Here is a 25,799-nt window from a genome sequence, read left to right as displayed (position 1 = left end):
AGCCCCATCCCTTGAACCAAAACTCTAGCCCTAGTCTATAAAAAGATGGCTCCTCTCTTTGGCATCACATCTCAAGTTTCCTTGCTATTTTTGTTTTTCCAGAGCTTTTCCTCTTCTTCCTCTCTTCCTCCTTCAGATCTCTTCATCTTTTAGAGCATCCAAGGCCTTTGAAGAAGAAGACAAAAATCAGTCTTGAAGTTCCTTGCAAGCTAGAACTTCTAAGGATCCTGATCTGCGCCAGTCTTCATGTGGATGTGCTGTAGAGGCCAGACGACTTCATGTGGCTGCGAGCAAATTGAAGAAGAGCCTTTCCAAGTGTTGGACTAGAAAAGATCAAGAATCTTTTAGTTTGGTAATAATTGCTAACCTATCTTGATTGTATTGTTCGATTTAATAGTTAGATCTAGGATTGCAGCATCGATGAGATCGATGCGAGTATTTATTTTCAGATCTAAAGTGTATCATAATTCATATTTTTGTCTTGACATGGTAGTCTACATTAGATCTTATGCATGTAATTTAGATTAAAATATTTAATCTTATTATTCTACTGCATAAATTTTTAAAATTATATGCATAGTACTACAACATATTTTCTTCACTCTCTTGTTTCTTACACGCAAAACACCCCGCCAAAGACTCCATGCGCTAAACCCTAATGCCACCCAAGCCTCTCTCTCTTGCACCCCCACTCTTTCCTCTCTTAACCCACATCACAAAACCCTAACATCCTACCTCCCACTCTATAAATAGTGTCTAAAGGCCTTCATCTTGGATCATCAACCCCCTTTTGGGGATCATCTCCCTCTCCTTCCCATAGCCTTAGGTTTCATGCCACAGTCCTTCACACTAACCCTATCTTTCTAGATTTTTAGCTGACCATAGGTCCAATCTTTTTCTCTCAAACTCTACCATCCCAAACCTCCATTAGTCTTCTACAAACCATAAATATCTCACAACCAAAAACCTCCAAAAAGTCCTCAAAATCTTTCTTCCTTTGCAGCCCTGCAGATTGTAATCTAAAAATGTTAGCAACTCTCTTCCACCTTCCAACATCTTCTAAACCCACTTTCCTTAGGCTATACTCCACCAAATCTCTTTCTCTTACTGCTGAAAGTCTTCTCCAAATCTCAGAAAAGGATTCGCTAGAGTCCAAGATGCAGATCGTGATGAAGATCTTCCAATGGCTGGCTAGTCATCACGTTCTCAGGAGATCTATGTAATCTCATTTTGACTGTGTTCTTTTTTTTTAAAATTATTTATATTTATTTTTTAATATATAATGAAGTCTGATTTTACTTGCTATATTCTTGTGTTCTTTTTTTTTTTTGTATAAGATTGTAGTCTTTGAATAGCCTATGACTACGTAGAGACGGATCATGATCAAGGATACGATTCGTGCTTAGTGAGATAGACTATGCTCGAAAATCGATCATAGATTTATTGATTTATCTAAATAATTTTGATTAGTCTATAATTTTAAGAAATGGGCCATGATCCAAGGGTATGAGCCATGCTCTTTAAGATAAGTTATATCTTTATTATTTAGGTACCCAAGCAAAGACATATTAAAGAAGGATGCCAATTGTCTAACAAGAAAGTAGCTGAGATCCTGAGAACTCCTTCCATACTTGCATCTAATCTTTAATTAATTTCTTTATTTACTTTCTTTCTTATCAATTTAAGTAGTCTTTTAATCAATATTTATTCTGCTCTCTAGCTAAAACTAAATGACTAAACCTTAATTAACATGATCCCTATAGATACGATCCTGATTCATCCTAACTACATAGTAGTGAATTAGGTTTATTTTTGACCACCTATGACAGTGATCAGCGTGAAAAGGGAATTCTTAAATCTAGAATTTTAAAAAGAGAGAAACATTCTTTCTTATGCATAGAAGAAAGTGAAGAAAATATTTTTCGTATGATCTCTAGAGTAGAGATCTCCATCCTTCTATTTTTCTTCTTCTTCTTCTCTAAGAGGATCTTGAGAGAAAAGAAGAGTCTTCTTTAACCATTAAAATACAATCTCTACAGGGAAGCTAACATTTTGGTGAGATCAAAAAGCTTCTGATCAGATCGAGATCTTGTGTGGATATCTATGGAGGTCGGATGCTTATGCGGCTTTAAGGAACCTTTTGAAGAATCTATGATCATTGATTTATGGTATAGATCGACCCATGTGAAGGTATGAAGATAAGACCTTCTCTATTTTATTTTATTTGATTTCTGTATCTGAATCCTATCTAACCTTCTCTATTTTATTTTATTTGACTTCTATATCTAAATCCTTCTCACATATATAGATCTTGTTGCATAATTTTAAGATTTGATCTTATACATGCTTTGATTAAAATAGTTTTATTCTAAATTTTTAAATTTTTATTGTATATATATTTTATATTTTGCATGCATGAAATCATAAAATTTCAACAGCTTCTTCATCTCCTTCTCCTCCATGATCAGTCCAAGAGTTGGACAGAAAGAAAAGAAAAGAGATTAATTTCTTGTTATTTTTTATAGATCTTCTTTTTTTTCTTGAAAAAAAAAAGATTAGATCTGATTTTTTGATCCTCCTATAGATCTCTTTGATTTTTTTGAGAAGAGAATCAAAGGAGATAAAAGATTCACAATCCAAGGAACGATCTCTATAAGAGAGCTAGTATTCCAGTGAGATCGAGATCTTCTGATCAGATCAATCTTATGTAGATACCTGTAGAAGTTGGACACTTATGTGACTTCAAAAGGATGTTGAAAATATCCATAGATCATCAGATTGCAAATTCAATGGACTATGAAGATATCCACGGATCATCGGATTGTAGTGAAGATCTATCTGTGCAAAAATAAAAATTAAATTTTTATTTTTTTTTATATTTTAATCTTGTATATATGATGATGTCTGGCTTTATATTGAGATATGATCTCTATGTATGCTTGATTAGATTAGATCTAATTAGAGATTTATTTTAACATTGTTCTGACCTAAGATTGTCTTGGTATAACATTGATATGTTATGTTGCATAATTGTCCTAGAACGATATTGAAAAATTTTGAAATTTTTCCTCCGCTTCATATTAAAATTTTTTTGAAATATTTGATGCATACTGGATCACCATGCGATGGCATTTCCTAACATGATGCTCATTAGCTCGGAAGGAGCGGTCATGGAGTAGGTCCTATTCTTCAGATTCAATGCCTCAAATAATGAGACTAAATATGAGGCCTTAGTGACTAAACTTAAAGATTGCCAAAGAGTAGGGAGTCCAACACTTAAAGGATTTATAATGAGTCGTAACTTGTCGTTGCCAAGTGCGAGGCGAGTATGAGAATCCAACATGGTTAAATGCCTACAGAAGGTGAAAGATCATACATCTGACCTCGTATTCCTAAATATTCAGCAAATCTTGAGGTCTGAGAATGCCAGAGTTGACCTCTTGTCCAAGCTTGCTACTATGAAAATCTCTGACCTCAAAAGGAGCTCATATATGGAAACTTTAGAAATTTCAAGCATTGAAGAGGTCTCAATAATATAGAATTAATGATTACAAGCCGAGCTGGATAGATTCAATCATTCAATTCTTGAAAGACATAATGCTATCCATCAATAGCGAATAGGCCAAAAAATTGGAACACCAAGCATTCTGATACTTGATGCATGAAGGGAAGCTGTACAAAAGGTCTTATTCACTAACATTGCTCTAATGCCTCTATCTATTAGAAACAAATTATCTCCTTCGGGAGGTTTATAAAGACATTTGCGATAACCACCTAAGGAGTTGAGCTCTTTCTTATAAGGTATTACGACAAGGCTACTTTTGGCCGACATTACGACATGGCATAGTTGACTTAGTACAAAAATGCGATCAGTGCCAAAGCAATGCTAATATTCAACACCGGCCCTCGACTCCTTTAGCGCCAATCACGATACCTTGGCTCTTCACCCAATAGAGGATGAATATCCTCGAATCCCCCTCGATCGCAGTAGTGCAAATAAATTCCTGCTTGTCACAATTAACTACTTCATGAAGTTGGTGAAAACATAGACATTGGCACACATCACTAAGATCAAGATTCATAATTTCGTATGAAAATTCATTATCTATTGGTTTAGCATTAATATGTCGTTTGCAGAGTTGTGCAGAGAGCTTGGAATCACATACCATATGGTCTTGATTAATGATGAGATTGAGGTAATTAATTAAATTTTATTATAAAAGTTGAAAATGAGGTTGGACGGATAGAAGATTTTTAGATTTGTATAAAAGAAAAAAAATTCTGTATGGAGGATTCCATTTTGCTTGTGGAAGCGTTAAATGGTATCATTATTTTTTTTATCCTGACATATATTCGTACGTTAATAAGACCAAAATAGCACCAAATGAATCAGCTGGATCCAGCAAGTTTTCGTCCCTTCACAGCTGGACATGCGAGTCTGCAAGATTGGATGGTGCTGCAGAGCACATCGCTTGTCTTTAAAGATATCAGCTTTTTGAAAATGCTCTCATCTTTAAGCCACATCTCTTAGCTGTCAGGCAGAGGGTTCGCCAACCTTTTTGAAGTTTTTTTTTTTTTTAGGTAGATAACTTTTTTGAAGTACTTTGAGGATGCCTTGGGATGCTCTGGAAGGTGCTGGAATCAATTACAAAAAATGGTAGAGGAGCCTTGGGCGGAATGACAAAAGCCACTGGTTAATATACTAATAGCCAATTCCTGCCATTTTTTAGTTTTTTTCCATTTTCTAGACTCCTCCATTGCCCACAGAAAAAGCTTGGATATATCTAATATAACCCTAGATTTGTGGCTTCTTGCCGACACCAAGAGCCATGCTTTTCATGTGCATTAGCCTCCTTTTTCACTTTTCTCATTTTCTAGACTCCTCATTGTTCCCCAACAAGAAAAGAAGAAAGAAAAAAAGCCTGGATGTATCATAAATACTAGATTCAATATTATGGCCTCTTGCTGAACCATAGAGCCAAGCTTTTCATGTGCAGTATTTGGGCAATTAAATCAATTAATTGGAGGTGTAACCTGCCCGGGAAAGACCTACCCAGGCTATTTTGGATCTTAGTTTGGCAGAGAAATGCTGTTTGACACGACATTTCGAAGCCTTTCGCATTTCCTTTCACAAATCGTGTCATCTTCGCACCCTTGAACTGGAGCTGGGCCACCTCGAAAGAGGCGAATCAAAGTCCTAGCCTTGAAACTTTTTGCAAAGCGCGCAATTTCTCGGAAAGACGCATCTGCCCTGGCCTTTTCTCGAATGAAGGTTTCATACTTAGGGTTATGTACTAGTCAGCCTTAGGATGTTCGGACATGAGTTTGATCCAGTTGGTTCGAGCCAGATGAGATCACGCCTTATCCTTTGAATGCCATGCTATCATTCTGCACACTTCGCAGCCACGTTGCTACCATTAGAGTGAGACCTAGATCATCAAAAACTGATGAACATATAAATTCAAGTGTCAAGATAGTCCTCACCTATTTTTTCTAGAGAACTATCGGTGTATCACAACATTTAGATTCCATTCCAATTTAAAAAATAATGCTAAACCACGAGAAACATTGCATCTAGCAGTTGAGATAACTCTAGAAGATATCATATTGCAATTTCTGAGGCATCAGATGCAGATATTCAAATAAAATAAATGAAAAACTAAAACAAACAAAAATATAAGTAATTAATGATAAATATACAGAATTTCTGGTATATTACACAAGTATAATCAATATCTGATCATGAATTCGATTAAAATATAACTAGAGAGTATTTGGTTCGTAATCGAAATCAAAATATGAATAGAAATAAGAATGGCTTGAAATCGGAATGACCAAATCCTCCGAAGCGTTTGATTCGTGATCGAAATCGAAATCAAAATCGGATTTGAAATGAAAAATTAAATCCACAAAAGAGTGTGCGGATTGAGTTTTATATAGATTGATCCATTCCCATTCTACTTCGAAATCAGAATCGGAACGGGACTCCTCCCAATCAAACAGTTGGAATAGGAATCATCCATTCCTATTTTGATTCCAACCCTCACTCTTTCCAACCAAACACCTCTTTATTCTTTCTCTCTTTGACTTTCTGAGAGAGAAAGGGAGAGAGAGACTAAACAAGAAAATCAAGCATTGTCCAGATCAAGCTCAAAAGTTGAATCAAGCTTACATTCTGTAACCTCAAGCTCAGCTTGATTGCCAATTGAGGCATGTCCTTGCCAGAAAGAAAACTAGCATGAGACAAGGTATCAAGTCCTTGACAATTTCATGCACATGGACAGAGTTTCCCAATTAACAAAGTGGTTGTAAGAATTATTCCACATGGTTTAAACATGCCAACCCACTGATTTGTGCAATCCTAGGCAATCTTTCATATTTAAATTCCAACAAGGCACCTTCAGATCCATAGGGCATTCAAATCCAGTGGCCTTGGTCGCGTTGTTGGATTACCTCATTATCGTGAGGCTGGCATACATACCTTGTCACCTTGGTCTCCGGAGCATGGCTTTGTGCATTAAATATTCACCGTCCAATCTGTCCTCCACGTGAGTGCTTAAGACGAAACTGCGAATGGGCCCTCAAAAAACTGATGAGCGTATGTCACGAGGGATCTTTTAAAGGAAATAAAAGGATCATTTTCTGACATGAAACATGTGAGTTCGTCCACTACATGCAGTGTTTCAAAATGATGTAACTCTAATAAAATCAACACATTAAATTAAGGCATTATGATGATAACATTATTAGAAAAAACAAATGTATAAGATCTTCTCAATCTTTGATAGTTTTCACCACGTCAACCACAAACCAATAAAATATCCTGCATAATTTTAATTTCAGATCAATTATTTAAAATCATATGTTTAACCACCCATAAAAATCATAACTAGCTATTGTGTTGATTCTAGCTCGTGTTCTACGAACCTTAATTTTCGAATCTATCGAGGATCCTCGTACAGATCCATCATTTAGATTAACCTTAACACTAAAATGCCGTCTTTCACTCAGAAAACAAGAGGTAAGTCACGGGAGGAATCATGTCACAAATCTCTTTTCTTTTTTGTAGGGCCAACAAGCTAAATATGCAGAGGTCGTGACCACAGTAACATACGCCACCTAAAGTTGCAAAGACAATTAATGGCCCTAAGAGTGACTTCACAAATCTCTTTTCTTTTTTGTAGGGCCAACAAGCTAAATATGCAGAGGTCGTGACCACAGTAACATACGCCACCTAATGTTGCAAAGACAATTAATGGCCCTAAGAGTGACGCACCAAATTAATGTATCTAATGAAAAACCCCCTATATAAGGCGGTAGCAACCTCTCTATTGCTCCCAAGACTCCCCAGCCTCCCAGTCTCTCAGTTCCCTCTCCTTTTTGCTGTGTGTACCGATGGAGCGCTCTCGGAGGATGCTCCCGGCCATCCTCCTGCTTGTGCTGATTGTCGTTGCCTCTGGTTCTCTTCTTTTGCTCTTTGCTTTCTCACTATATGCTATCAGTTAGGCTTCATCAGGGTCCTTCAAAGTATTTTTACAACAAAATCACCTAAAAGCTGGCTGATCTTGAACTATTTAAATCATGTCTATATTGCATCATCTATTAGGAAATGCTATAATTCATGAAAGGCGATCGTTTCTTTCTTTTCAGTACTTCTTTTACTTGGTTCTGAGATTATATTTTTGTTCACATTTTCTGTTTCCATGTCTAACAAAGTTGCGATGATTCCTTGTATCCTTTCTATACAGAGATGGCAACGATGATGGTGGAGGCAAGAACATGCGAGTCGCAGAGCCACAAGTTTAAGGGACCATGTCTACGGGCTAGCAACTGTGCAAACGTCTGCAAAACGGAGGGCTTCCATGGAGGGAAGTGTCGGGGCTTCCGCCGCCGCTGCTTCTGCACCAAACATTGTTGATGAATGGCCTCCTCATATAAGTAGCATGGTTGTGCTGGTCAGGATAATTTTGCTGTCAGATTTTGGTGTATCTTGAGAATAACTAGCATTGGAGTTGTCTGTCTTTGATGCCAAAGAGTTACCTGCTCTGTTTATGATATTTATGTTCTCTGAGTCCTCCTTGTACATCATGCAGAAAAATCTGTCTCAATAAAGTTCAAGTGGTTGTTGGGTGATCACTCTAGAATAACTTCAGTTGATCCGGTAACTGGTAATGGAAGCTATTACTTGCTGGTTTTGGAAGAGGTTATGAATGCGGAGACTTTAATGAAAAATATTATCAGAGAAAGCTATGAGAAAACCATAACATCTTGAAGATTATTGATAATAGATAAGCATTAACTTGCTAAAAGCTTTGGTATTCCTTCCAGACAAATAGTTTCACCATGATTTACATCTCAAAATCTGAACGTGAGGGGCAAATTTCCCAGAAATAAATCCATAAGAGTAACACAGATTCATATAACACGGATTCAGAAATGGACCTTAAATGCTTGGAATAGACAAAATATAACTAGAACATAACTCTTCATTTGAAATAATCAAAAATCGGAACATCTTAAAACAGAGTTCTTTGAATTTCTTTTCTTCATTTGAAATAACCAAAATCTGAACATCTTAAAACAGACTTCTTTGAATTTATTTTAACTTCAGACAAGCTAACCTTTTACTTCACAAAATCCAGCTGGGATATATCCGTGGGCTTGACGTCATGGGGCATGTCACGGCCCCGATCCGAGATTTGTGGATCGAGAGTCGCAGCAACCATCGCATACTTATGAAGAACTCTCTCCATAAGCATGCAAGGCATCTCATCACGATATCAATGTATCGCAGCGGAATAAATTCAAATAATTATTATTCAACTGTAATTCAAGTAATTAAATCAAATGTCTTACATCCAATAAAATTTTACTAAAACAATAAATCTAAGTTCAATGAAGTTGACAATGCTAAATCTCGCCTCTAAAAGCTCTGTCCCAATATTTCTTCCCACGTCGAAATTAATTGTCTGAATCTGAAAAATAGAAAGAAAGGTAATGAGCTAGACAGCCCAGTAAGTAACAAATATCTCAATCAGATATTTCAGATATTATATAATTTTCAAGAATAATGCTGCAAATAAACATAAAAATATATTTCATGCTGATTTAATGCAAATCCAATAATTTCAAATATTCACATATAATATAATCATAAATCCGATTCGATTTCAAAACACTCGTAACTCAACAGCCTCGACTATGACCAACGTTTAACCCCCATTGGCGGGGTCCACAGAATACCAGCGCACAACCCCCACTGGCAGGGTCCAGAAATACCAGCGCACAACCTCCACTGGCAGGGTCCACAAAGTACCAACGTATAATCCCCATTGGCGGGGCCCACTGAAACATAGTTAGGCTGAGAGCATAAATCCGATCTATATCAAAACACTTAGTACCACAATATATATCATAATCTTTCACTAAACATGTGCATAAATCGATATACCATAACATTTCAAAAGCACTTTTCTTTCAAAACATAATTCCATAAATCATGCATAATTTCAGAGAATAATTATTTATTTTCAGAATAAATATGGAATATCTCGAGAAGATGATTCATTACTTACCTTTCACGGACCACTGAATGAACAGATCGACTAACTTCTAGAAGATTCTTCCGTGCCTATTATCCAAAATTATATTTTTTTATTAATTTTAAATCTAACAAATCTCAAAATCAAAATCTCGCTTAAAATCAGACTCGTCTCTAAACTTGATCAGAATCATCAGATGAAGCCTTCCCCTACGCTAATCTTAGAAGGGTAACTTTAGAGAGAGAGGAATCCATCAAGAGAGAGAAACAAGCTAGAGAGAGAAAGTCCAATTCCAGAGAGAGAAAATCAAGGTTCAGTCTGAAAGAAGAGAGAGAAGAGAGAGAAACTCTCTCTCTCATCAATTTCATTTATTTATTTATTTATTTATTTATTTACTTACTTATATATATATATAAATATATATTTATATATTTATTTATTTTTATTATTATTTTTTTTTTTTTTCTTTTCTTTTCTTTTCTTTTTCTTTTTCCTTTTTTTCTCATTTCTTTTTCTTCTTTTTCTTTTTCTTCTTTTTCTTCTTTTCTTCTTTTTTTCTTGGTTCTTCCCGTGCCGGAACAAGGGACGCTTGGTCCTCCGGCCTTGATCGGCCGTTCGGGCCATGGCCGCCGCGGCGGAGGCCGACGGCCGGTGGCCGACGGGGGCCATTCCCCCGGTCACGGAGGGGCGGGGCCGGCGATCGATTTCGATCGCCGGTGCCGGAAAAATCCACGGGAAAGAGACCAAAACAGAGGTCTCTTTCCCCGACCGGAAATTGGCGACTCTCGTCGCCGGCAGCGCGCACAATGCACGGAAAGAAGGGAAGGAAGAGAAGAAAAGGAGGGAAGCTTACCTTGACCTCCGGTGAGCTCGTCGGTGGCAGTCACGGCGAGAAATCAAAACGGTGATCGCGGCTTTATTTCGGGAAAATCGGAGAGAAAGAGAGGGGAAAAGAGTCGATGGATCGATTCTAAAGAGAGGGGGTCTTCTTATAGGAAATCCTAGGACTCCTAGGGGTCTTAGGAGTCCGATTTTGCCTGGGTTTCGCCGGAGAAGAAGACTCCTATCGGGAGTCTTCTTCCCGGTTTCATCCCCTGTTTTTTTTTTTTTTTTTCGTTTTGGTGGGCTGAATTTGGTTTTGGGCTATAACATTCTTCATCCCTAAAAAAGAAATTTCGTCCTCGAAATTTTTCATACCTGTCACCATTGCATTGGAAGCCTGTGTATTCTGTTGAGTAAGCGCATAAACTCTTCCCTGGGTTTTAGAAATCTGTCCGCCACCCTTATGTTGTCCTTCATGAGTTCTTTTGCCAGCTTGATTTTCAATATTTAGCGGGCAGCTAGCAATTTTATGACCCATCTGACCACATTTGAAACAAGCACCTGTATTCCTATAGCAATCCTTGTCTGCATGATTTTTGCCACATCTGGAGCACTACTCAGCGTCAATCTGTTGAGTCTTATTGTCTATTGCTCCCTTAACTGATCTTTTGATGTTTTTATTATTATGATGCTCATACTTTAACGTCCCAATATTCCTAATGTTTACCCACCTACATTCATACTATGTCAAATTCTATGTGTCATAATTTATCCACTTATGCTCTGATATCATATTAATTATCACGCCCCCGACCCGAGATTCGTGGATCGAGGGTCGCAGCAACTGCCGCATACTCATGAAGAACTCTCTCCATAAGCATGCAAGGCATCTCATCACGATATCAATGCATCGCAGCGGAATAAATTCAAATAATTATTATTCAACTGTAATTCAAGTAATTTAATCAAATGTCTTACATCCAATAAAATTTTACTAAAACAATAAATCTAAGTTCAATGAAGTTGACAATGCTAAATCTCGCCTCTAAAAGCTCTGTCGCAATATTTCTTCCCACGCTCAAAATTAATTGTCTGAATCTGAAAAATAGAAAGAAAGGTAATGAACTAGACAGCCCAGTAAGTAACAAATATCTCAATCAGATATTTCAGATATTATATAATTTTCAAGAATAATGCTGCAAATAAATATAAAAATATATTTCATACTGATTTAATGCAAATCCAATAATTTCAAATATTCACATATAATATAATCATAAATCCGATTCGATTTCAAAATACTCGTAACTCAACAGCCTCGACTATGACCAACGTTTAACCCCCATTGGCGGGGTCCACTGAATACCAGCGCACAACCCTCACTGGCAGGGTCCAGAAATACCAGCGCACAACCCCCACTGGCAGGGTCCACAAATACCAGCGCACAACCCCACTGGCAGGGTCCACAAAGTACCAACATATAATCCCCATTGGCGGGGCCCACTGAAACATAGTTAGGCTGAGAGCATAAATCCGATCTATATCAAAACACTTAGTACCACAATATATATCATAATCTTTCACTAAACATGTGCATAAATCGATATACCATAACATTTCAAAAGCACTTTTCTTTCAAAATATAATTCCATAAATCATGCATAATTTCAGAGAATAATTATTTATTTTCAGAACAAATATGGAATATCTCGAGAAGATGATTCATTACTTACCTTTCACGGACCACTGAATGAACAGATCGACTAACTTCTAGAAGATTCTTCCGTGCCTATTATCCAAAATTATATTTTTTTATTAATTTTAAATCTAACAAATCCCAAAATCAAAATCTCGCTTAAAATCAGACTCGTCTCTAAACTTGATCAGAATCATCAGATGAAGCCTTCCCCTACGCTAATCTTAGAAGGGTAACTTTAGAGAGAGGAATCCATCAAGAGAGAGAACAAGCTAGAGAGAAAGTAGAGAGAGAAAGTCCAATTCCAGAGAGAGAAAATCAGGGTTCAGTCTGAAAGAAGAGAGAGAAGAGAGAGAAACTCTCTCTCTCATCAATTTTATTTTTATTTATTTATTTATTTATTTATTTATTTATTTACTTACTTATATATATATAAATATATATATATATTATTATTATTATTATTATTATTATTATTTTCTTTTCTTTTCTTTTCTTTTTCTTTTTTTTTCTTTTTCCTTTTTTTCTCTTTTCTTTTTCTTCTTTTTCTTTTTCTTCTTTTTCTTCTTTTCTTCTTTTTTTCTTGGTTCTTCCCGTGTCGGAACAGGGGACGCTTGGTCCTCCGGCCTTGATCGGCCGTTCGGGCCATGGCCGCCGCGGCGGAGGCCGGCGGCCGACGGGGGCCATTCCCCCGATCACGGAGGGGCGGGGCCGGCGATCGATTTCGATCGCCGGTGCCGGAAAAATCCACGGGAAAGAGACCAAAATAGAGGTCTCTTTCCCCGATCGAAAATTGGCGACTCTCGTCGCCGGCAGCGCGCACAATGCACGGAAAGAAGGGAAGGAAGAGAAGAAAAGGAGGGAAGCTTACCTTGACCTCCGGTGACCTCGTCGGCGGCAGTCACGGCGAGAAATCAAAACGGTGATCGCGGCTTTATTTCGGGAAAATCAGAGAGAAAGAGAGGGGAAAAGAGTCGATGGATCGATTCTAAAGAGAGGGGGTCTTCTTATAGGAAATCCTAGGACTCCTAAGGGTCTTAGGAGTTCGATTTTGCCTGGATTTCGTCGGAGAAGAAGACTCCTATCGGGAGTCTTCTTCTCGGTTTCATCCCCTATTTTTTCTTTTTTTTTTTTTCATTTTGGTGGGCTGAATTTGGTTTTGGGCTATAACAGGGCAGATATTTGAAGCTTTCCAACATACGATGGTAATTCTTTATGACTTGTCAAGTTATGGCCCCGGAATTTTTTAGCATGTTTATCGTTCATCCTATCTTTAGCTTGTTGGCCTGACATAGTTAGGATCATTTCCTATTGTCATTTGCCATCTGCCCTAAATCAGGATCCTCCATGTGAATGGAGGTTGTCCTTGGTTTCCCTATTCATTGTGTATGTTTCTCCGGTGCTTGAAACCTGAACAACATGCAATGGTGAGTGCTCTTAGTATGGTAGCTTTAATGTCTTGGAACCTCATCTAGAAAAAATTGATCAGAAGATATTTTTTAATTTTTTTTAATCTTATATAAATATTCAAAAATTTTTAATAAATAATCAATATAGAATTAAATACATGTCCATACGAATTTTTAAATACTTTCTCCATTAAGTTCCGACATCCTCACGAGACTAAGTGTCTATATTCATATATCTATTTACAAACATGATGATTTGCTACTGCTTAGCCTCAATGAATCTATGTTGCAGTATCCTAGGTTGAATAACATTTAATACCATTTTTAACGAGTCGGAACCTCATCCAAAAAGACTAACTGGAAGGTATTTTTGGGATTTCATGGCCTTGAATTTTTCCGATGAATAACTGATATGATATTATGTCACGCCCCCAATCCGAGATTATGAATCGAGGGTCATGGCAACCGCCGCATACTCATGAAAAACTTTTCCTATAAGCATGTAAGGCATCTTGTCATGTTATTTTAAAACAATAGCGGAATAATTAGTCAATAATTCAAATCTAAAACATAACGATCTAAATTTCTTCTTTAATATCTCAATAAATTCAACAATGATTCATAGACCTTACATTAAATTCAATAAGATTTTTAATTTAAAATAAAAATATAAGAATTCTGCTTCTGATCACTCTTTCATTCATATCTTGTATCATCTTAATTCCTCAATATTTGTAAAAACAGTAAAATAGGATGTAATGAGCTAGACAGCCCAGTAAGCAATGATCACTTTTCAACAGATTTCATCAGGCATTTAAGTAAATAATTATTTATAGAAAATAAGCATATAGAGTTCATCAATTCGAAATCAATTTTAATTATGCAACATAATTCATGCCAAATTTATTTTTTTTTTCAAAAATTCAAGTTCCTTTCCAGATTTTAATTTCTTTCGTTCTTAAATTCTTTTCGTCCACCATGAGCTATGACCACATTTTTTCTGTGGCAGGGTCATAACACCGCGTATCTTCTTACGGTGAGCTGCGAATCATCTGGCAGTAAAGTTCTTCGAAACTGCTGGTCTCTCTGACGGTTTGTCACTGGTCTCTCTGGCGACGTAAACCCTCAGGACAAATCAATTACCAACGTATATGCTCCCATTAGCAGGATCCTTTACATAGTCAGGTTGTCAATTCATATTGTTCTTATATCAGAATTCTTCATAAATCATGTTTCATATTCTAATTTCGATAATAAAACATATAATCATGTAGTATCAAAATCAATCAATATAATACATCATGAAATCAATATGTTCAATCATGCTTCATCATAACATTTCAAATAAGATATTTTCATAACAAAATACCATCTATCCAATTCATGCATCGTTTCACAAATCATGTCAGAAAAATATATTATAATTTATTGATAAATCTAGAAAAAGTGAAACATTACTTACCTCGAACGCATTCCAATAAATCCACATAATTCTATAAATTTTCTTTCAAAAATTTTATTCATAGATCATATCACGATATCCCATGATCAAACATCCACAATCCTATACAGAATCAATTTCAATAATTAGAAAGAATACGAATACTATATTTCAACGGTTTAGATTGGATTCGATCATCTAATTTCATCTAATCAAAATCTAATTAGGACCTAAACGATCCAAAGTTTGACTATCAGATCAAATCGGATAAGAAGCGATAGGACCGAAGTTTCTTCATCGATTTCATAAAATCAAGTGGAGAGAGAAAATCAGAGGAGAGAGAATTTATGAGGTACAATTCAAATTGATCAGGTGACATAATCCAACATTACGATTGGTCCAATATCTCGATTGGTGAAATCAACATGATCAAATCAAGTCATGGCTAGATCGAAATCATGGATGATCAAATCTAAAGATTCATGGTCTGATCAAGGTGGGTGCCAGTACGCTGTCTGACAATCATGGATCAGGGTTCTTCATTAGAATCAGATCAGGACTATTAAAAGAAATTTCTTTATTCACTAATCTTTTTAGAGAGAGAATCAATCAAGAGAGAGAATATTTTAGAGAGAGAAAATTCTAGAGAAAGAAAATTCTAGAGGGAGAAAACTCATCTTGAATTTTTCAGATAATATGATTTAACAAATCCGATCGATCAGATCAAATCATGCTGAAATTATCATATAGATAATTCAATAAAATCATGAAAAATAGAATCTTAAAAATACATAATATGATCAAAGTGGGTGTCGGTATATCGTCCGACGATCGCAGATCAAAAAATTCCATCACTAAGATCATTTAAATTCATCATCATTCTTCTCAAAATTCTAAAAAATCTTAGGAGAGAGAAATAACTTAGAGATAGAAAGTAGAGAGAGAAAGTCCAATTCTAGAGAGAGAAAATACTAGTTCAGACTGAAGAGAGAGAGGGAAGAGAAAGAAACTCTCTTTCTCATATTTTATTATTTATATCATTATTTATTAATTAATTTATTTTATTTTTTCTTTCTTCTTTTCTTTATTTTTTTTATTTTTTTCTTTTTTTTCACGGAAGAGAGAGGAAAGAAAATCCTATTTATTATTATTATATTATTTTTTTCTTCTTTTTCTTTTTTTTCTTTTTCTTTTCTTTTTATTTTCTTTTTTTCTTTTTCTTTTTTTTTTCTTTTCTTTTCCTTTTTCTTCTTCTTTTTCTTTTCTTCTTCCCGGCTTGCTTTGACCGAAACAGGGGATCTTAAATCCCCTCATTGGAGTTCCGACCGACGGTGCAGCCGGTGTGGGGCGGCCATCGGCAGGAGGGGGTGACCCAACAATAAGAGGAGGGCCAAGTCGGTGGCCGACGACGGACACCGATGCCCAAACATCCAATGGAATCGGAAACCCCCCTTTTTCTCAAAGAAATCCAACGACTCCGGTCGCCGGTGAGTATGCACACCGGCATGGAAAGGAAAGAGGAGAAGAGAGGAAGGAAAGGAGGCTTACCTCCGACGCCGGCAAGGCTTTTCCGGCGAGCAAATTGGACGGGCATAGGTCGGTCTTCCGCGGTGGTTTTCCAGTGATTGCCGCCGACTGGGTCTCGGGTCTTTGGTGGAAGAGAGAGAGGAGGGATCTTCTCCTTAAATAGAGCTAGAGGGGGCTCTTTTCCGACTCCGATTGGGAGCCGGTGAATGGAGGAAGAAGACTCCCTTCGGGAGTCTTCTCCTCTGTTTCTTTTCTCTTTTTTTTTTGTGTTTGGGCTGTGGCTGAGCTGGGATATTTACTCGGATCGGGCCATCACATTCTTCCCCTCTAAAAGAAATTTTATCCTCAAAATTTTTCTTGCTTGAGTCTTCATAGTTTCTTACCTGAATCTCATCCACAAGTATTTTAATATTCTAATTCTTGATATAAAATTTATTCTTAAATCATTTTATAATAAAAAAGTCAATAGATCAAATATTGATCTGAAATGGAACCATTCATTTTCTTATTTATCAAGATCAACATCTCAAAGATTTTTAATATTTCAAGATTTCAAAATTATGATCTCATTTCTTACAAAAATCATGTTCAATATCTCACGACTCAAATTAAAATTAAATCCATCTCTTGTAGGTAGAAGAAAATCAATGTCTCTATTCTTGCATAAGAACTTCATTCATCATCATCATTCATTTTTTTTTAATATTATCCACTTTAATTTCAACCCATTATAAAATAAGAAAAATACATACTTATGTGAATCATATGATGACATCCTAATCAATCAAAATTCAAAAATATTTTTTTTTATTCGTACTTTCAAAGATTGAAGATTTATCATTTCAATCTCATTTTTGAACTTTTGATATTTTAATTCTCGATACAACTTCATCATTAAGTCATTTCATAAAGATCAATATCACCATTGTTGATTGAATCAATATCACTTGTTGGTGCAAAAATTTGCTTGCGCCGGAGAAGCTGGAGTCGCGGTCGCCGCCGGGACCTACAAAAGAAGTCTAAACTGGAGGTGGGGTTGCTCCGGCAAGATCCTCCGACGTTCAAGTCAGTTCTCTGCCTCAACAAGAATGGAGTGCTCGAACGAAAATTTTAGTAGAATTTTTAGGTAAAAATGAGAGCTTAGAGAATAACGTATCTGGGGTCCCCCCTTTTATAGGCGGAGGGGGCAACAAACTGATAGCGATGCCTGTAACTGTAGCAGTGGGCCGCCTAGAGTCAAGGAAAGTTTGTTGCGGAGAGTAGTGGAGTGGACCTGTGGCTATCACGGGGCATGCCGCGTGGAGTCCACCACGGGGAGCGGAGCGACGTCGTTGTCACGACTTGCCAGAGAATGGAAGAATTGCGTGGTATCTGTCGCAAGAAGTGGAGTAGGATCATGGCCATTATTATGGCTTGCCAGGGAGTGATGGAAACGCGTGGAATCCATCGCAGGAGGTGGAGCAGAGTCATGGCCGTTGCTGCGGCCTGCCAGGGGGTGATGGAGTCGTGTGGAATCTGTCGCAGGAGGTGGAGCGGAGTCGTGGCTGTTGCTGTGGCTTGCCAGGGGGTCCAGGCCTATCGATCGGAGTTCGACTGGGGTGTCTGACGGAGAGAAGTGGCTAGCTACCCGTCTGAGAAGAGCTTGGAGTCCAGCTCTTGCAGGAGCCCGGATGGAGTCTTCTTTCAGTTGAAGTCGGGGATGAAATCCGGCTCCCACAAGAGCTCGGATGGAGTTTTCCCGCAGCTGGGGCTGGAGACGAGCGAAGTCTGGCTCCCACAGGAGTTCGGATGAAGTCTACCAGCAATTGGAGTTGGGGACGAGGTCGGCTTCCGTAGGAGTTCGGACGAAGTTTACTTGCAGCAGGAGTCGTCGGCGAAGTCCGGCTCCCGTAGGAGCCCGAGCGGAGCCTGCAGATGAAGTCGTGGGCGAGGTCCGGCTCCCGTAAGAGTCCGAATGAAGCCTGCAGGTGAAGTCGCGGGCGAGGTCCGGCTCCCGTAGGAGTCCGGACGGAGTCTGCAGATGAAGTCGTGGGTGAGATCCGGCTCCCATAGGAGACCGGATGAAGCCTGCAGATGAAGTAGTGGGCGAGGTCCGGCTCTCGTAGGAGTCCGAACGAAGCCTGCAGATGAAGTCGTGGGCGAGGTCCGGCTCTCGTAGGAGTTCGGACGGAGTTTACCTGTAATTAGAATCAGGGACGAAGTCCGGCTCTCGTAGGAGTCTGGACGAAGTTTACCTGCAGCAGGAGTCATCGACGGAGTCCGGCTCTCGTAGGAGTTCGGGCGGAGTTTGCAGGTGAAGTCGTGGGTGAGGCCCGGCTCTCGTAGGAGTCCGGACGGAGTTTACCTGTAATTAGAATCAGGGACGAAGTCCGGCTCCTGTAGGAGTCCGGACGAAGTTTACCTGCAGCAGAAGTCGTCGATGGAGTCCAGCTCCCGTAGGGGTCCGGGCGGAGCCTACAGATGAAGTCGTGGGTGAGGTCCGGCTCTCGTAGGAGTCCGGACAAAGCCTGCAGGTGAAGTCGTGGGCGAGGTCTGGCTCCCGTAGGAGTCCGGACGAAGTTTACCTGCAATTAGAATCAGGGACGAAGTCTGGCTCCCGTAGGAGTTCGGACGAAGTTTACCTGTAGCAGAAGTCATCGACGGAGTCCGGCTCCCGTAGGGGTCCGGGTGGAGCCTGCAGATGAAGTCGTGGGTGAGGTCCGACTCCTGTAGGAGTCTGGACGAAGCCTGCAGGTGAAGTCGTGGGCAAGGTCCGGCTCCCGTAGGAGTCCGAACGGAGTCTGCAGGTGAAGTCGTGGGCGAGGTCCGGCTCCCGTAGGAGTCCGGACAGAGTTTACCTGCAATTCGAATCAGGGATGAAGTCCGACTCCCGTAGGAGTCCGGACGAAGTTTACCTACAGCAGAAGTTGTCGACGAGTCCGGCTCCCGTAGGGGTCCGGGCGGAGCCTGCAGATGAAGTCGTGGGCGAGGTCCGGCTGCCGTAGGAGTCCGGACGAAGCCTGCAGGTGAAGTTGTGGGCGAGCTCCGGTTCCCGTAGGAGTCTGGACGGAGTCTGCAGGTGAAGTCATGGGTGAGGTCCAGCTCCCGTAGGAGTCCGGACGAAGTTTACCTGTAATTAGAATCAGGAACGAAGTCCGGCTCCCGTAGGAGTCCAGACGAAGTTTACCTGCAGCAGAAGTCGTCGACGAAGTCCGGCTCCGTAGGGGTCTGGGCGGAGCCTACAGATGAAGTCGTGGGCGAGGTCCGGCTCCCGTAGGAGTCTGGACGAAGCCTGCAGGTGAAGTCGTGGGCGAGGTCCGGCTCCCGTAGGAGTCCGGACGGAGTCTGCAAGTGAAGTCGTGGGCGAGGTCCGGCTCCCGTAGGAGTCCGGACGAAGCCTGCAGATGAAGTCGTGGGTGAGGTCCGGCTCCCGTAAGTCCGGATGAAGCCTGCAGATGAAGTCGTGGGCGAGGTCTAACTCCCGTAGGAGTCCGGACGAAGCTTGCAGATGAAGTATAGGCGAGGTCGGCTCCCGTAGGAGTCCGGACGGAGTTTACCTGCAATTAGAATCAGGGACGAAGTCCGGCTCTCGCAAGGGTCTGGACGAAGTTTACCTGCAGCAGGAGTCGTCGGTGGAGTCTGACTCCCGTAGGAGTCTGGGCGGAGTTTGCAGGTGAAGTCGTGGGCGAGGCCAGGCTCCCGTAGGAGTCTGGACGTCGTGAAGAATCCGGTCGACGCTGGCGGGGTCCTGTCCGTCGGCAAGACTTTGGAGTGTGGCGGAGGCTCGGCCGCCCGGGAGGTTTGAAGAGATGTTGCCGGAGGTCAAAAGTCAGTTGGATCCCCGGAGGGTCACTCCCATCACGAACTTCAGCTGGGGGGTATTTTATACCCAACACCAGTCCCCCTACTTCCGAGTTTGAATTTCGAATGAAGGAAGTACAGAGAAATTTTTGCAGCCGAAGTTATCCTTTTGAATCCTGTGCACGATCGCCCCCAGATATTTTGTCATTAAATGCGCGCGTACTGGAGTCTTTTCGAATCGGGGTGATTCGATGGGACCCTTCAGAATTCCGCTGGTATGCTGGCCCAGTTACGACGCAGTAATGGCTCCGTCAGCTGTCAGCCGCTTTCAACCGCCCGTCGTGGCGAGTGGGACACGTGTCAAGTACGGGTCGGCCTGGGGGATTCACGATCATTATGGCGCGGATCCCAGGGTCTATTTAAACTCGCCTTTCCGCCTGAAAGTTCTATCGGCATCCACTTTTTCTCCAAGAGTCCTTACCCTCCTTGGCGTCTTCTTTGCCCTAGGCATCCTTCGAGTCATCCCTGTCCTCGCCCCTCTGCATCCTTCAGAGTGATCTAGGTTAGTCCTAGAACCTTCATTTTTCTTCTTGCCATTTAGGGGCCTTTTCTCCTCCATTTTCTTCTGTTGCATTCCTCTGAGTTGGTCTCCCGCAACCTCTCGTCCTTTGTCCCGTCTGTTTTCTTCGGGATCTTTAGGGTCTTCATTTGAAGTCATTCGAAATATCTTCCGGCACCTCCGCCTCTAGCAGTTCTGGGAGTTCTTCCGCCTCAGCCCCCCAGGAGCCCCATCCTGTAGACGAACCCGCTCCTGGGACCAGGCTTCGCCCGGTCTTTGCACCGGGTGCCATTTCCTGCTCCCTGACTCTGGATGAACTCCTACTGATAAGGGTTCAGTATGGAGTTCCTCCGGAGTATGACCTGGAGCTTTCTGGTCCCTCCGATCGGGCTAGCACTCCCCCACCCAGTCATTTTTGCCTGTATCAGGAGGCGTTCCGTGTCGGACTCCGGCTTCCGCTCCCGTCCTTTGTCGTCGCCTTTTTTCGCTTCTTAGATATCTCTTTAGCTTCAGTTGCTCTGAATTCTTTTAGGTTTTTGATAGGGTTCTTCTCCCTTTGCCACGTAGTCGAGGTTCAGCCATCCCTCTCTCTGTTTAGGCACTTCTATACCTTCAAGCGTCATCCTTCGGCGAAGGACTGGTGGTATTTCTCTCCTCAGTTCGGCAAGAAGGGGTTGCTGAAAGAGGCTCCTTCTTCAATCTACAACTAGAAGGAGAAATACCTCTTCGTCCACTACTCAACTTTGAGGCTGGGCCTGCCCCCTTGGGGCTCTCTGAGGGACTCTGTCTGTCGGGCTCCCAGTCTGGGGGAGGACGACCTTCAAGCCGCCCGAAAGCTTCTTGACTATTCCGCTCCTTCCCTTCCCAACCTTCTGAGGAGCAATTTTTGTTCAACATCGGCTTGAGCCCCCAGGACCCTGCGAGTACTCTATCTTTTCTTTTCTCTTCTTTTCTTCCGTCCTTCTTCTTTTCCTTTCTTTCTCTTCTTTCTTCTTTTCTTTTCTTTCTTTTTTTTCTCTTTTTTTTTTATGTGTCACTTCTTCCCTTTTCACCCCATTACTAATTTCTGATTTATTTTTTTTTAGGAATGGACGTCGAAGCAGCACGGATGCTCGCCAGGGGTCTCAAGGTCCATAAAAGAAAAGGTACCGCGGCCTCCGGATCAGCAAAGAAGGCCAGGGTGGAGGAGACGAGCTCGACCGTGCCTGTCCAGGGGCTCTCACGATCGACGTTCCTTCGGACGCCGAACCAACGGCCCCCCGGGCCTCTTCAAGGAGTCCGCCGACTGGGGCTCTCGTTTCGGGGGTCCATTCCACGGAGGCACCCGGAGCCGAGAGAGGGATGAGGAGGAAGTCGGTGGCCCGCAGGGGGAGTAGCCACCGTGCCATCGTTGAAGAGTCCCTTGGTTTCGAAGAAGAGCCGAGAATCCCTTTAACGACAGGGACTTGATCAAGCGGCTGATCGACGGCTGCATTCTGCCCGAAGTCTCGAGAGGATCGACCGCGCCGATCCTGAGCAGCGAGTTTGGGACTCCCTGGGGTCCTTTCTCGAGGTAAGCAAATCTTCATTTAATTGGCTTTTCGACCCTTGTTCTGACCCCCTAGCCGCCCTTGTAAATTAGGCACCAGCTCCTTGCCAACATCGAGGCGATAAATCGGGCGAGGAGGGACGTCATCCAGGTAGAGGAGCATCGCCGGCTGAAGTCGTTCGTCTCAAAGAGAAGGCCGCCGAAGTAGTTGCCCTCCAAGAGGCCCTGGAGAGAGAAAAGCAGGCCCGGGGGGAAGAGAAACAGGCCTCGGAGTTGACGGTGAGAAAGGCGGAGGTCAAGGTCGCCAATTTGGCAGAGCAGATTCTGGTCTTGGTCTCAGAGGCCAGGGGTCTTGCGGTGGAGGAGTTCAAGGCCTCTGCGGAGATGAGGGACCTGAACGTCTGATTCGGCCAAGAAGCATTCATCAAGGGGTTCGAGCTCTGCCAGGAGAAGGTGGCCAGGAAATTTCTCGAGCTCGACCTCAGCTTCTTGGGCGAGGAGTCTGAAGATGAGGCCGGTCCCTCTCCTGTCGCTACTGCTGCCGCAGCCTCCCTTCCAGGGACACCGAGCTTCCCAACTCCTACCGCAGAGGTCTGAGACCTCCGATCTTGTATATATATATATATATTTTTTTTTACTGTAATTTTTCTTTTTCCTTTTGTCTTTAAAAAATATTTTATCAATAAAGTTGAATTTCTCACCGTGGATGGCTTCTTCCTTCTTCCTTTCTCCTTTTTATTTTTCTTTCTGCAATGAGATGCGCTTTGACGCCTTGGTCTCCCGATGGCAGCATCCTGTCGAAGCACTTCCCCTGCCCCAGAGAATTTCGCTGAAGTCCACGATCCAGCGGCTGAAGAAGAAGTTCTTCATTTGACAAAAGAGGCGAAGAAGATGGAAGGCAAGCTTCGCAGGTTAAGGGAGGATTACTCTGAAGCCACCTCGGTGGCCACCCACTTTCGAAATCTCCACGTGAAGGGGATCATGGAGTACAACCAAAGGAAGAGGACTTGCGAAGGAGCTTGAGGAACACAAAAAAAGCGCCAGCGATCGAATTCAGGCTCAAGCTGCCAAGATCAGTTCTCTCAGGGTGGAACTGTCAGCTGCACGGAGAGGATTGGCCAGCTGGAGGGAAGTTCGTCCCGGCTCTTGGCCCGAGCCGACGGTGACCGGAAGTGGTCGAAGAAGGTCTCCGACCTTCACAGCAGCTCAGGATGCCGAGGTGAGCTATGACGTGCATCAGGCCGGCTAGCGCAGGCAGGTGGATGAATATAAAGGGAGACTCAGGGTGACGACCGACGAAGTCGTCCGTCTCCAAGGGCAGCTGGCTGACAGGGCTCAGCTCGCTTCTTCTCGGAATTTCAATGAACTCCAGTCCCTACGAAGAACTGCCGAAGGGCTTTCTGTCACCCTTGGGGAGAGGATGGCTGAGCTACAGCAATTGAAGATCCAGCTGGCATGCGAGCAGCAGGCCGTCAAGGACGCGGAGGCAGAATCCGAGGTCCTGAGAAAGAGGCATCGAGAGGTGGAGAACGAAAGCTAGCAACTCCGTCGGGCGCTCCAGGATGCGCTGCTGAAAAAAGAGAGCTAGAAGAAGAAGTTGAAAATCTGAGGCAGTCCTGGATAAGGGGTGAAGCAGATAACTCGAGGTCAGAAGGAGCAGGGCTTCCCTAGGGCTCTTTTCGGCCTTCCGTCTTTCCATGCATACATTTTCTCTTTTGTTGTTTTATCTTGCTTTTGTCGTTTTGTTCTTCTTTCTTTAGCCTGCCGGGCTTTGTAGTGTATATTTTGTGAATGAAATAAAAAGGAGATTTTGTGTTACCTCGTCCATGTGTTATATTAAGTTGTCGTCTTCCGAATTCCTTTTGTCTTTAAGACTAATCCGACGTCGATGTCGTTTGGAGGTGCCCAATCGTTGCCACGCCGATTTGCTCTTCTTGTCATCCGTGGTCGTAGGCTTGAGCTTGGCGCTCTAGACTCTGCATTACCTCGAAGGTGTCATTGTTTTCTTGGCCCGTGTTATGAGCCTTCTTAGAGATCGGGGACGTTTGGTAGGAACTTCCCATCTTTACCAGGACGAGGTTCCTTAGGTCTTTGGTGTGGTTCGTTTTCCGTCTGCTGCCGGCGTAATTCGTCGCTTTCCTTTTCAATTCTCCTTCTCTTTTCGAGTGAGGGTCCTCCCCTTGCTTTTTAAGGGGTCGCGTAGAAGTGTAGAGGTGCCATTGAGGGGACTTTTCCCCTTATCCAATTTCGTTGGGCAGCCAGGTCCTTGTCGTCATTAGGACGAGGTCCCCCCTCTGTCTTTGACGTGGTCGATCTCGGTTCGGGTTAGGATGAGGTTCCCATCCTGTTTCAACGGGGCTGTGGGGGCACATAAGGGTTGTCGCAAGGGCCTTTCCCCCCATCCGGTCTAAAAGAATCGGACCTTCGACTTTGCTCATGTTAGGGCGAGGTTCTCCTCCTGTCCCTAACATGGCTGTGGGGGCACATGTGGGTACTGTTTGGCCTCTCCCCCCATTCGGTCTAAGAGGAACTGGGCTTTCAACTTTGCTCACGTTAGGGCGAGGTCCTCCTCTTGTCCCTGATGTGGCCGTGGGGCGCATAAGGGCGTTGTAGGGCCTCTCCCCCCATCCGATCTAAAAGAACCGAGCCTTTGACTTTGCTCACATTAGGACGAGGTTCTCCTCCTGTCCCTAACGCGGCTGCAGGGGTGCGTAAGGGCGTTGAAGGGCCTCTCCCCCCATCCGGTCTAAGAGAACCGGGCCTTTGACTTTGCTCATGTTAGGGCGAGGTTCTCCTCCTGTCCCTAACATGGCTGTGGGGGTACTCAAGGGCCGTTATATGGGCCTCTCCCCCGGTCCGACCTTAAAATAATCAGACTTTCATTTTGCTCATGTTAGGATAAGGTTCTCCTCCTGTTCCTAACATGATCTTATTTTAATTGTTTGAAGGGGTCGCCCCCAATCTTAACAAGTCCATGCCGAAAGGGAAAGATATGTGAAGTCGAAAGGAATTTTGATTCAAAGCAAAGTCGTGAGTAGTACATTTACAGGTTTCTCGAGTTCCATGGTCGTGGAAGGTCTGCTCCTCCTTAAGGGCCTTCGGTGATGGAGTCGATGGTCCCGATGGGAGGCCGATCTCCGGGCTGCTCCTCCCTCCTTGGTGGTTCAGGTTGCGGTAGGGCCCTTGGCCGATCTTCTCTACCCTCAGACTGACGCCGAATGAACCTGTCGAGTTGACCTCGTCGGATGAGCTCCTCCATCTCATCTCGAAGCTGGATGCATTCCTCCGTGTCGTGGCCGTGGTCGCGGTGGTAGAGACAGAACTTGTTGGGGTTGTGCTTCCCGAGGTGTGTGCGCATCCTCTCTGGCCTAGGGAGCTGCTCCCTGACCTCCATCAGTACCTGGGTCTTCGAGGCATTGAGGGGGGCGTAGTTGCAGAATCTTTTCGGTGGAGAACCCCACCGAACCTCACGATCCAGACTTCTCTGCCTACGTA

At 42.4% G+C, this 25,799-nt stretch overlaps 1 protein-coding gene and 1 long non-coding RNA gene across 2 annotated transcripts; both read left to right on the top strand.

The window, feature by feature from the left end:
• Positions 1 to 93: 93 nt before the first annotated feature.
• On the top strand, positions 94 to 2,970 carry LOC140852348 (uncharacterized). The gene is made up of 3 exons (XR_012135250.1): positions 94 to 352; positions 2,040 to 2,190; positions 2,585 to 2,970. It is a non-coding gene; the product is annotated as an uncharacterized lncRNA (long non-coding RNA).
• Positions 2,971 to 7,300: 4,330 nt separating this feature from the next.
• LOC105036044 (defensin Ec-AMP-D2) lies at positions 7,301 to 8,136 on the top strand. Its single transcript, XM_010911779.4, has 2 exons — positions 7,301 to 7,459; positions 7,749 to 8,136. The coding sequence occupies exons 1-2, from the start codon at positions 7,396 to 7,398 to the stop codon at positions 7,916 to 7,918; spliced, it is 234 nt and encodes a 77-aa protein (XP_010910081.1). The 5' UTR covers positions 7,301 to 7,395; the 3' UTR covers positions 7,919 to 8,136.
• The last annotated feature ends 17,663 nt before the right edge of the window (positions 8,137 to 25,799 follow it).

Source organism: Elaeis guineensis, chromosome 11, assembly GCF_000442705.2.
Source record: "Elaeis guineensis isolate ETL-2024a chromosome 11, EG11, whole genome shotgun sequence".
NCBI classification, from domain to species: Eukaryota; Viridiplantae; Streptophyta; class Magnoliopsida; order Arecales; family Arecaceae; genus Elaeis; species Elaeis guineensis.
This window is presented reverse-complemented; position numbering and strand designations above follow the sequence as displayed.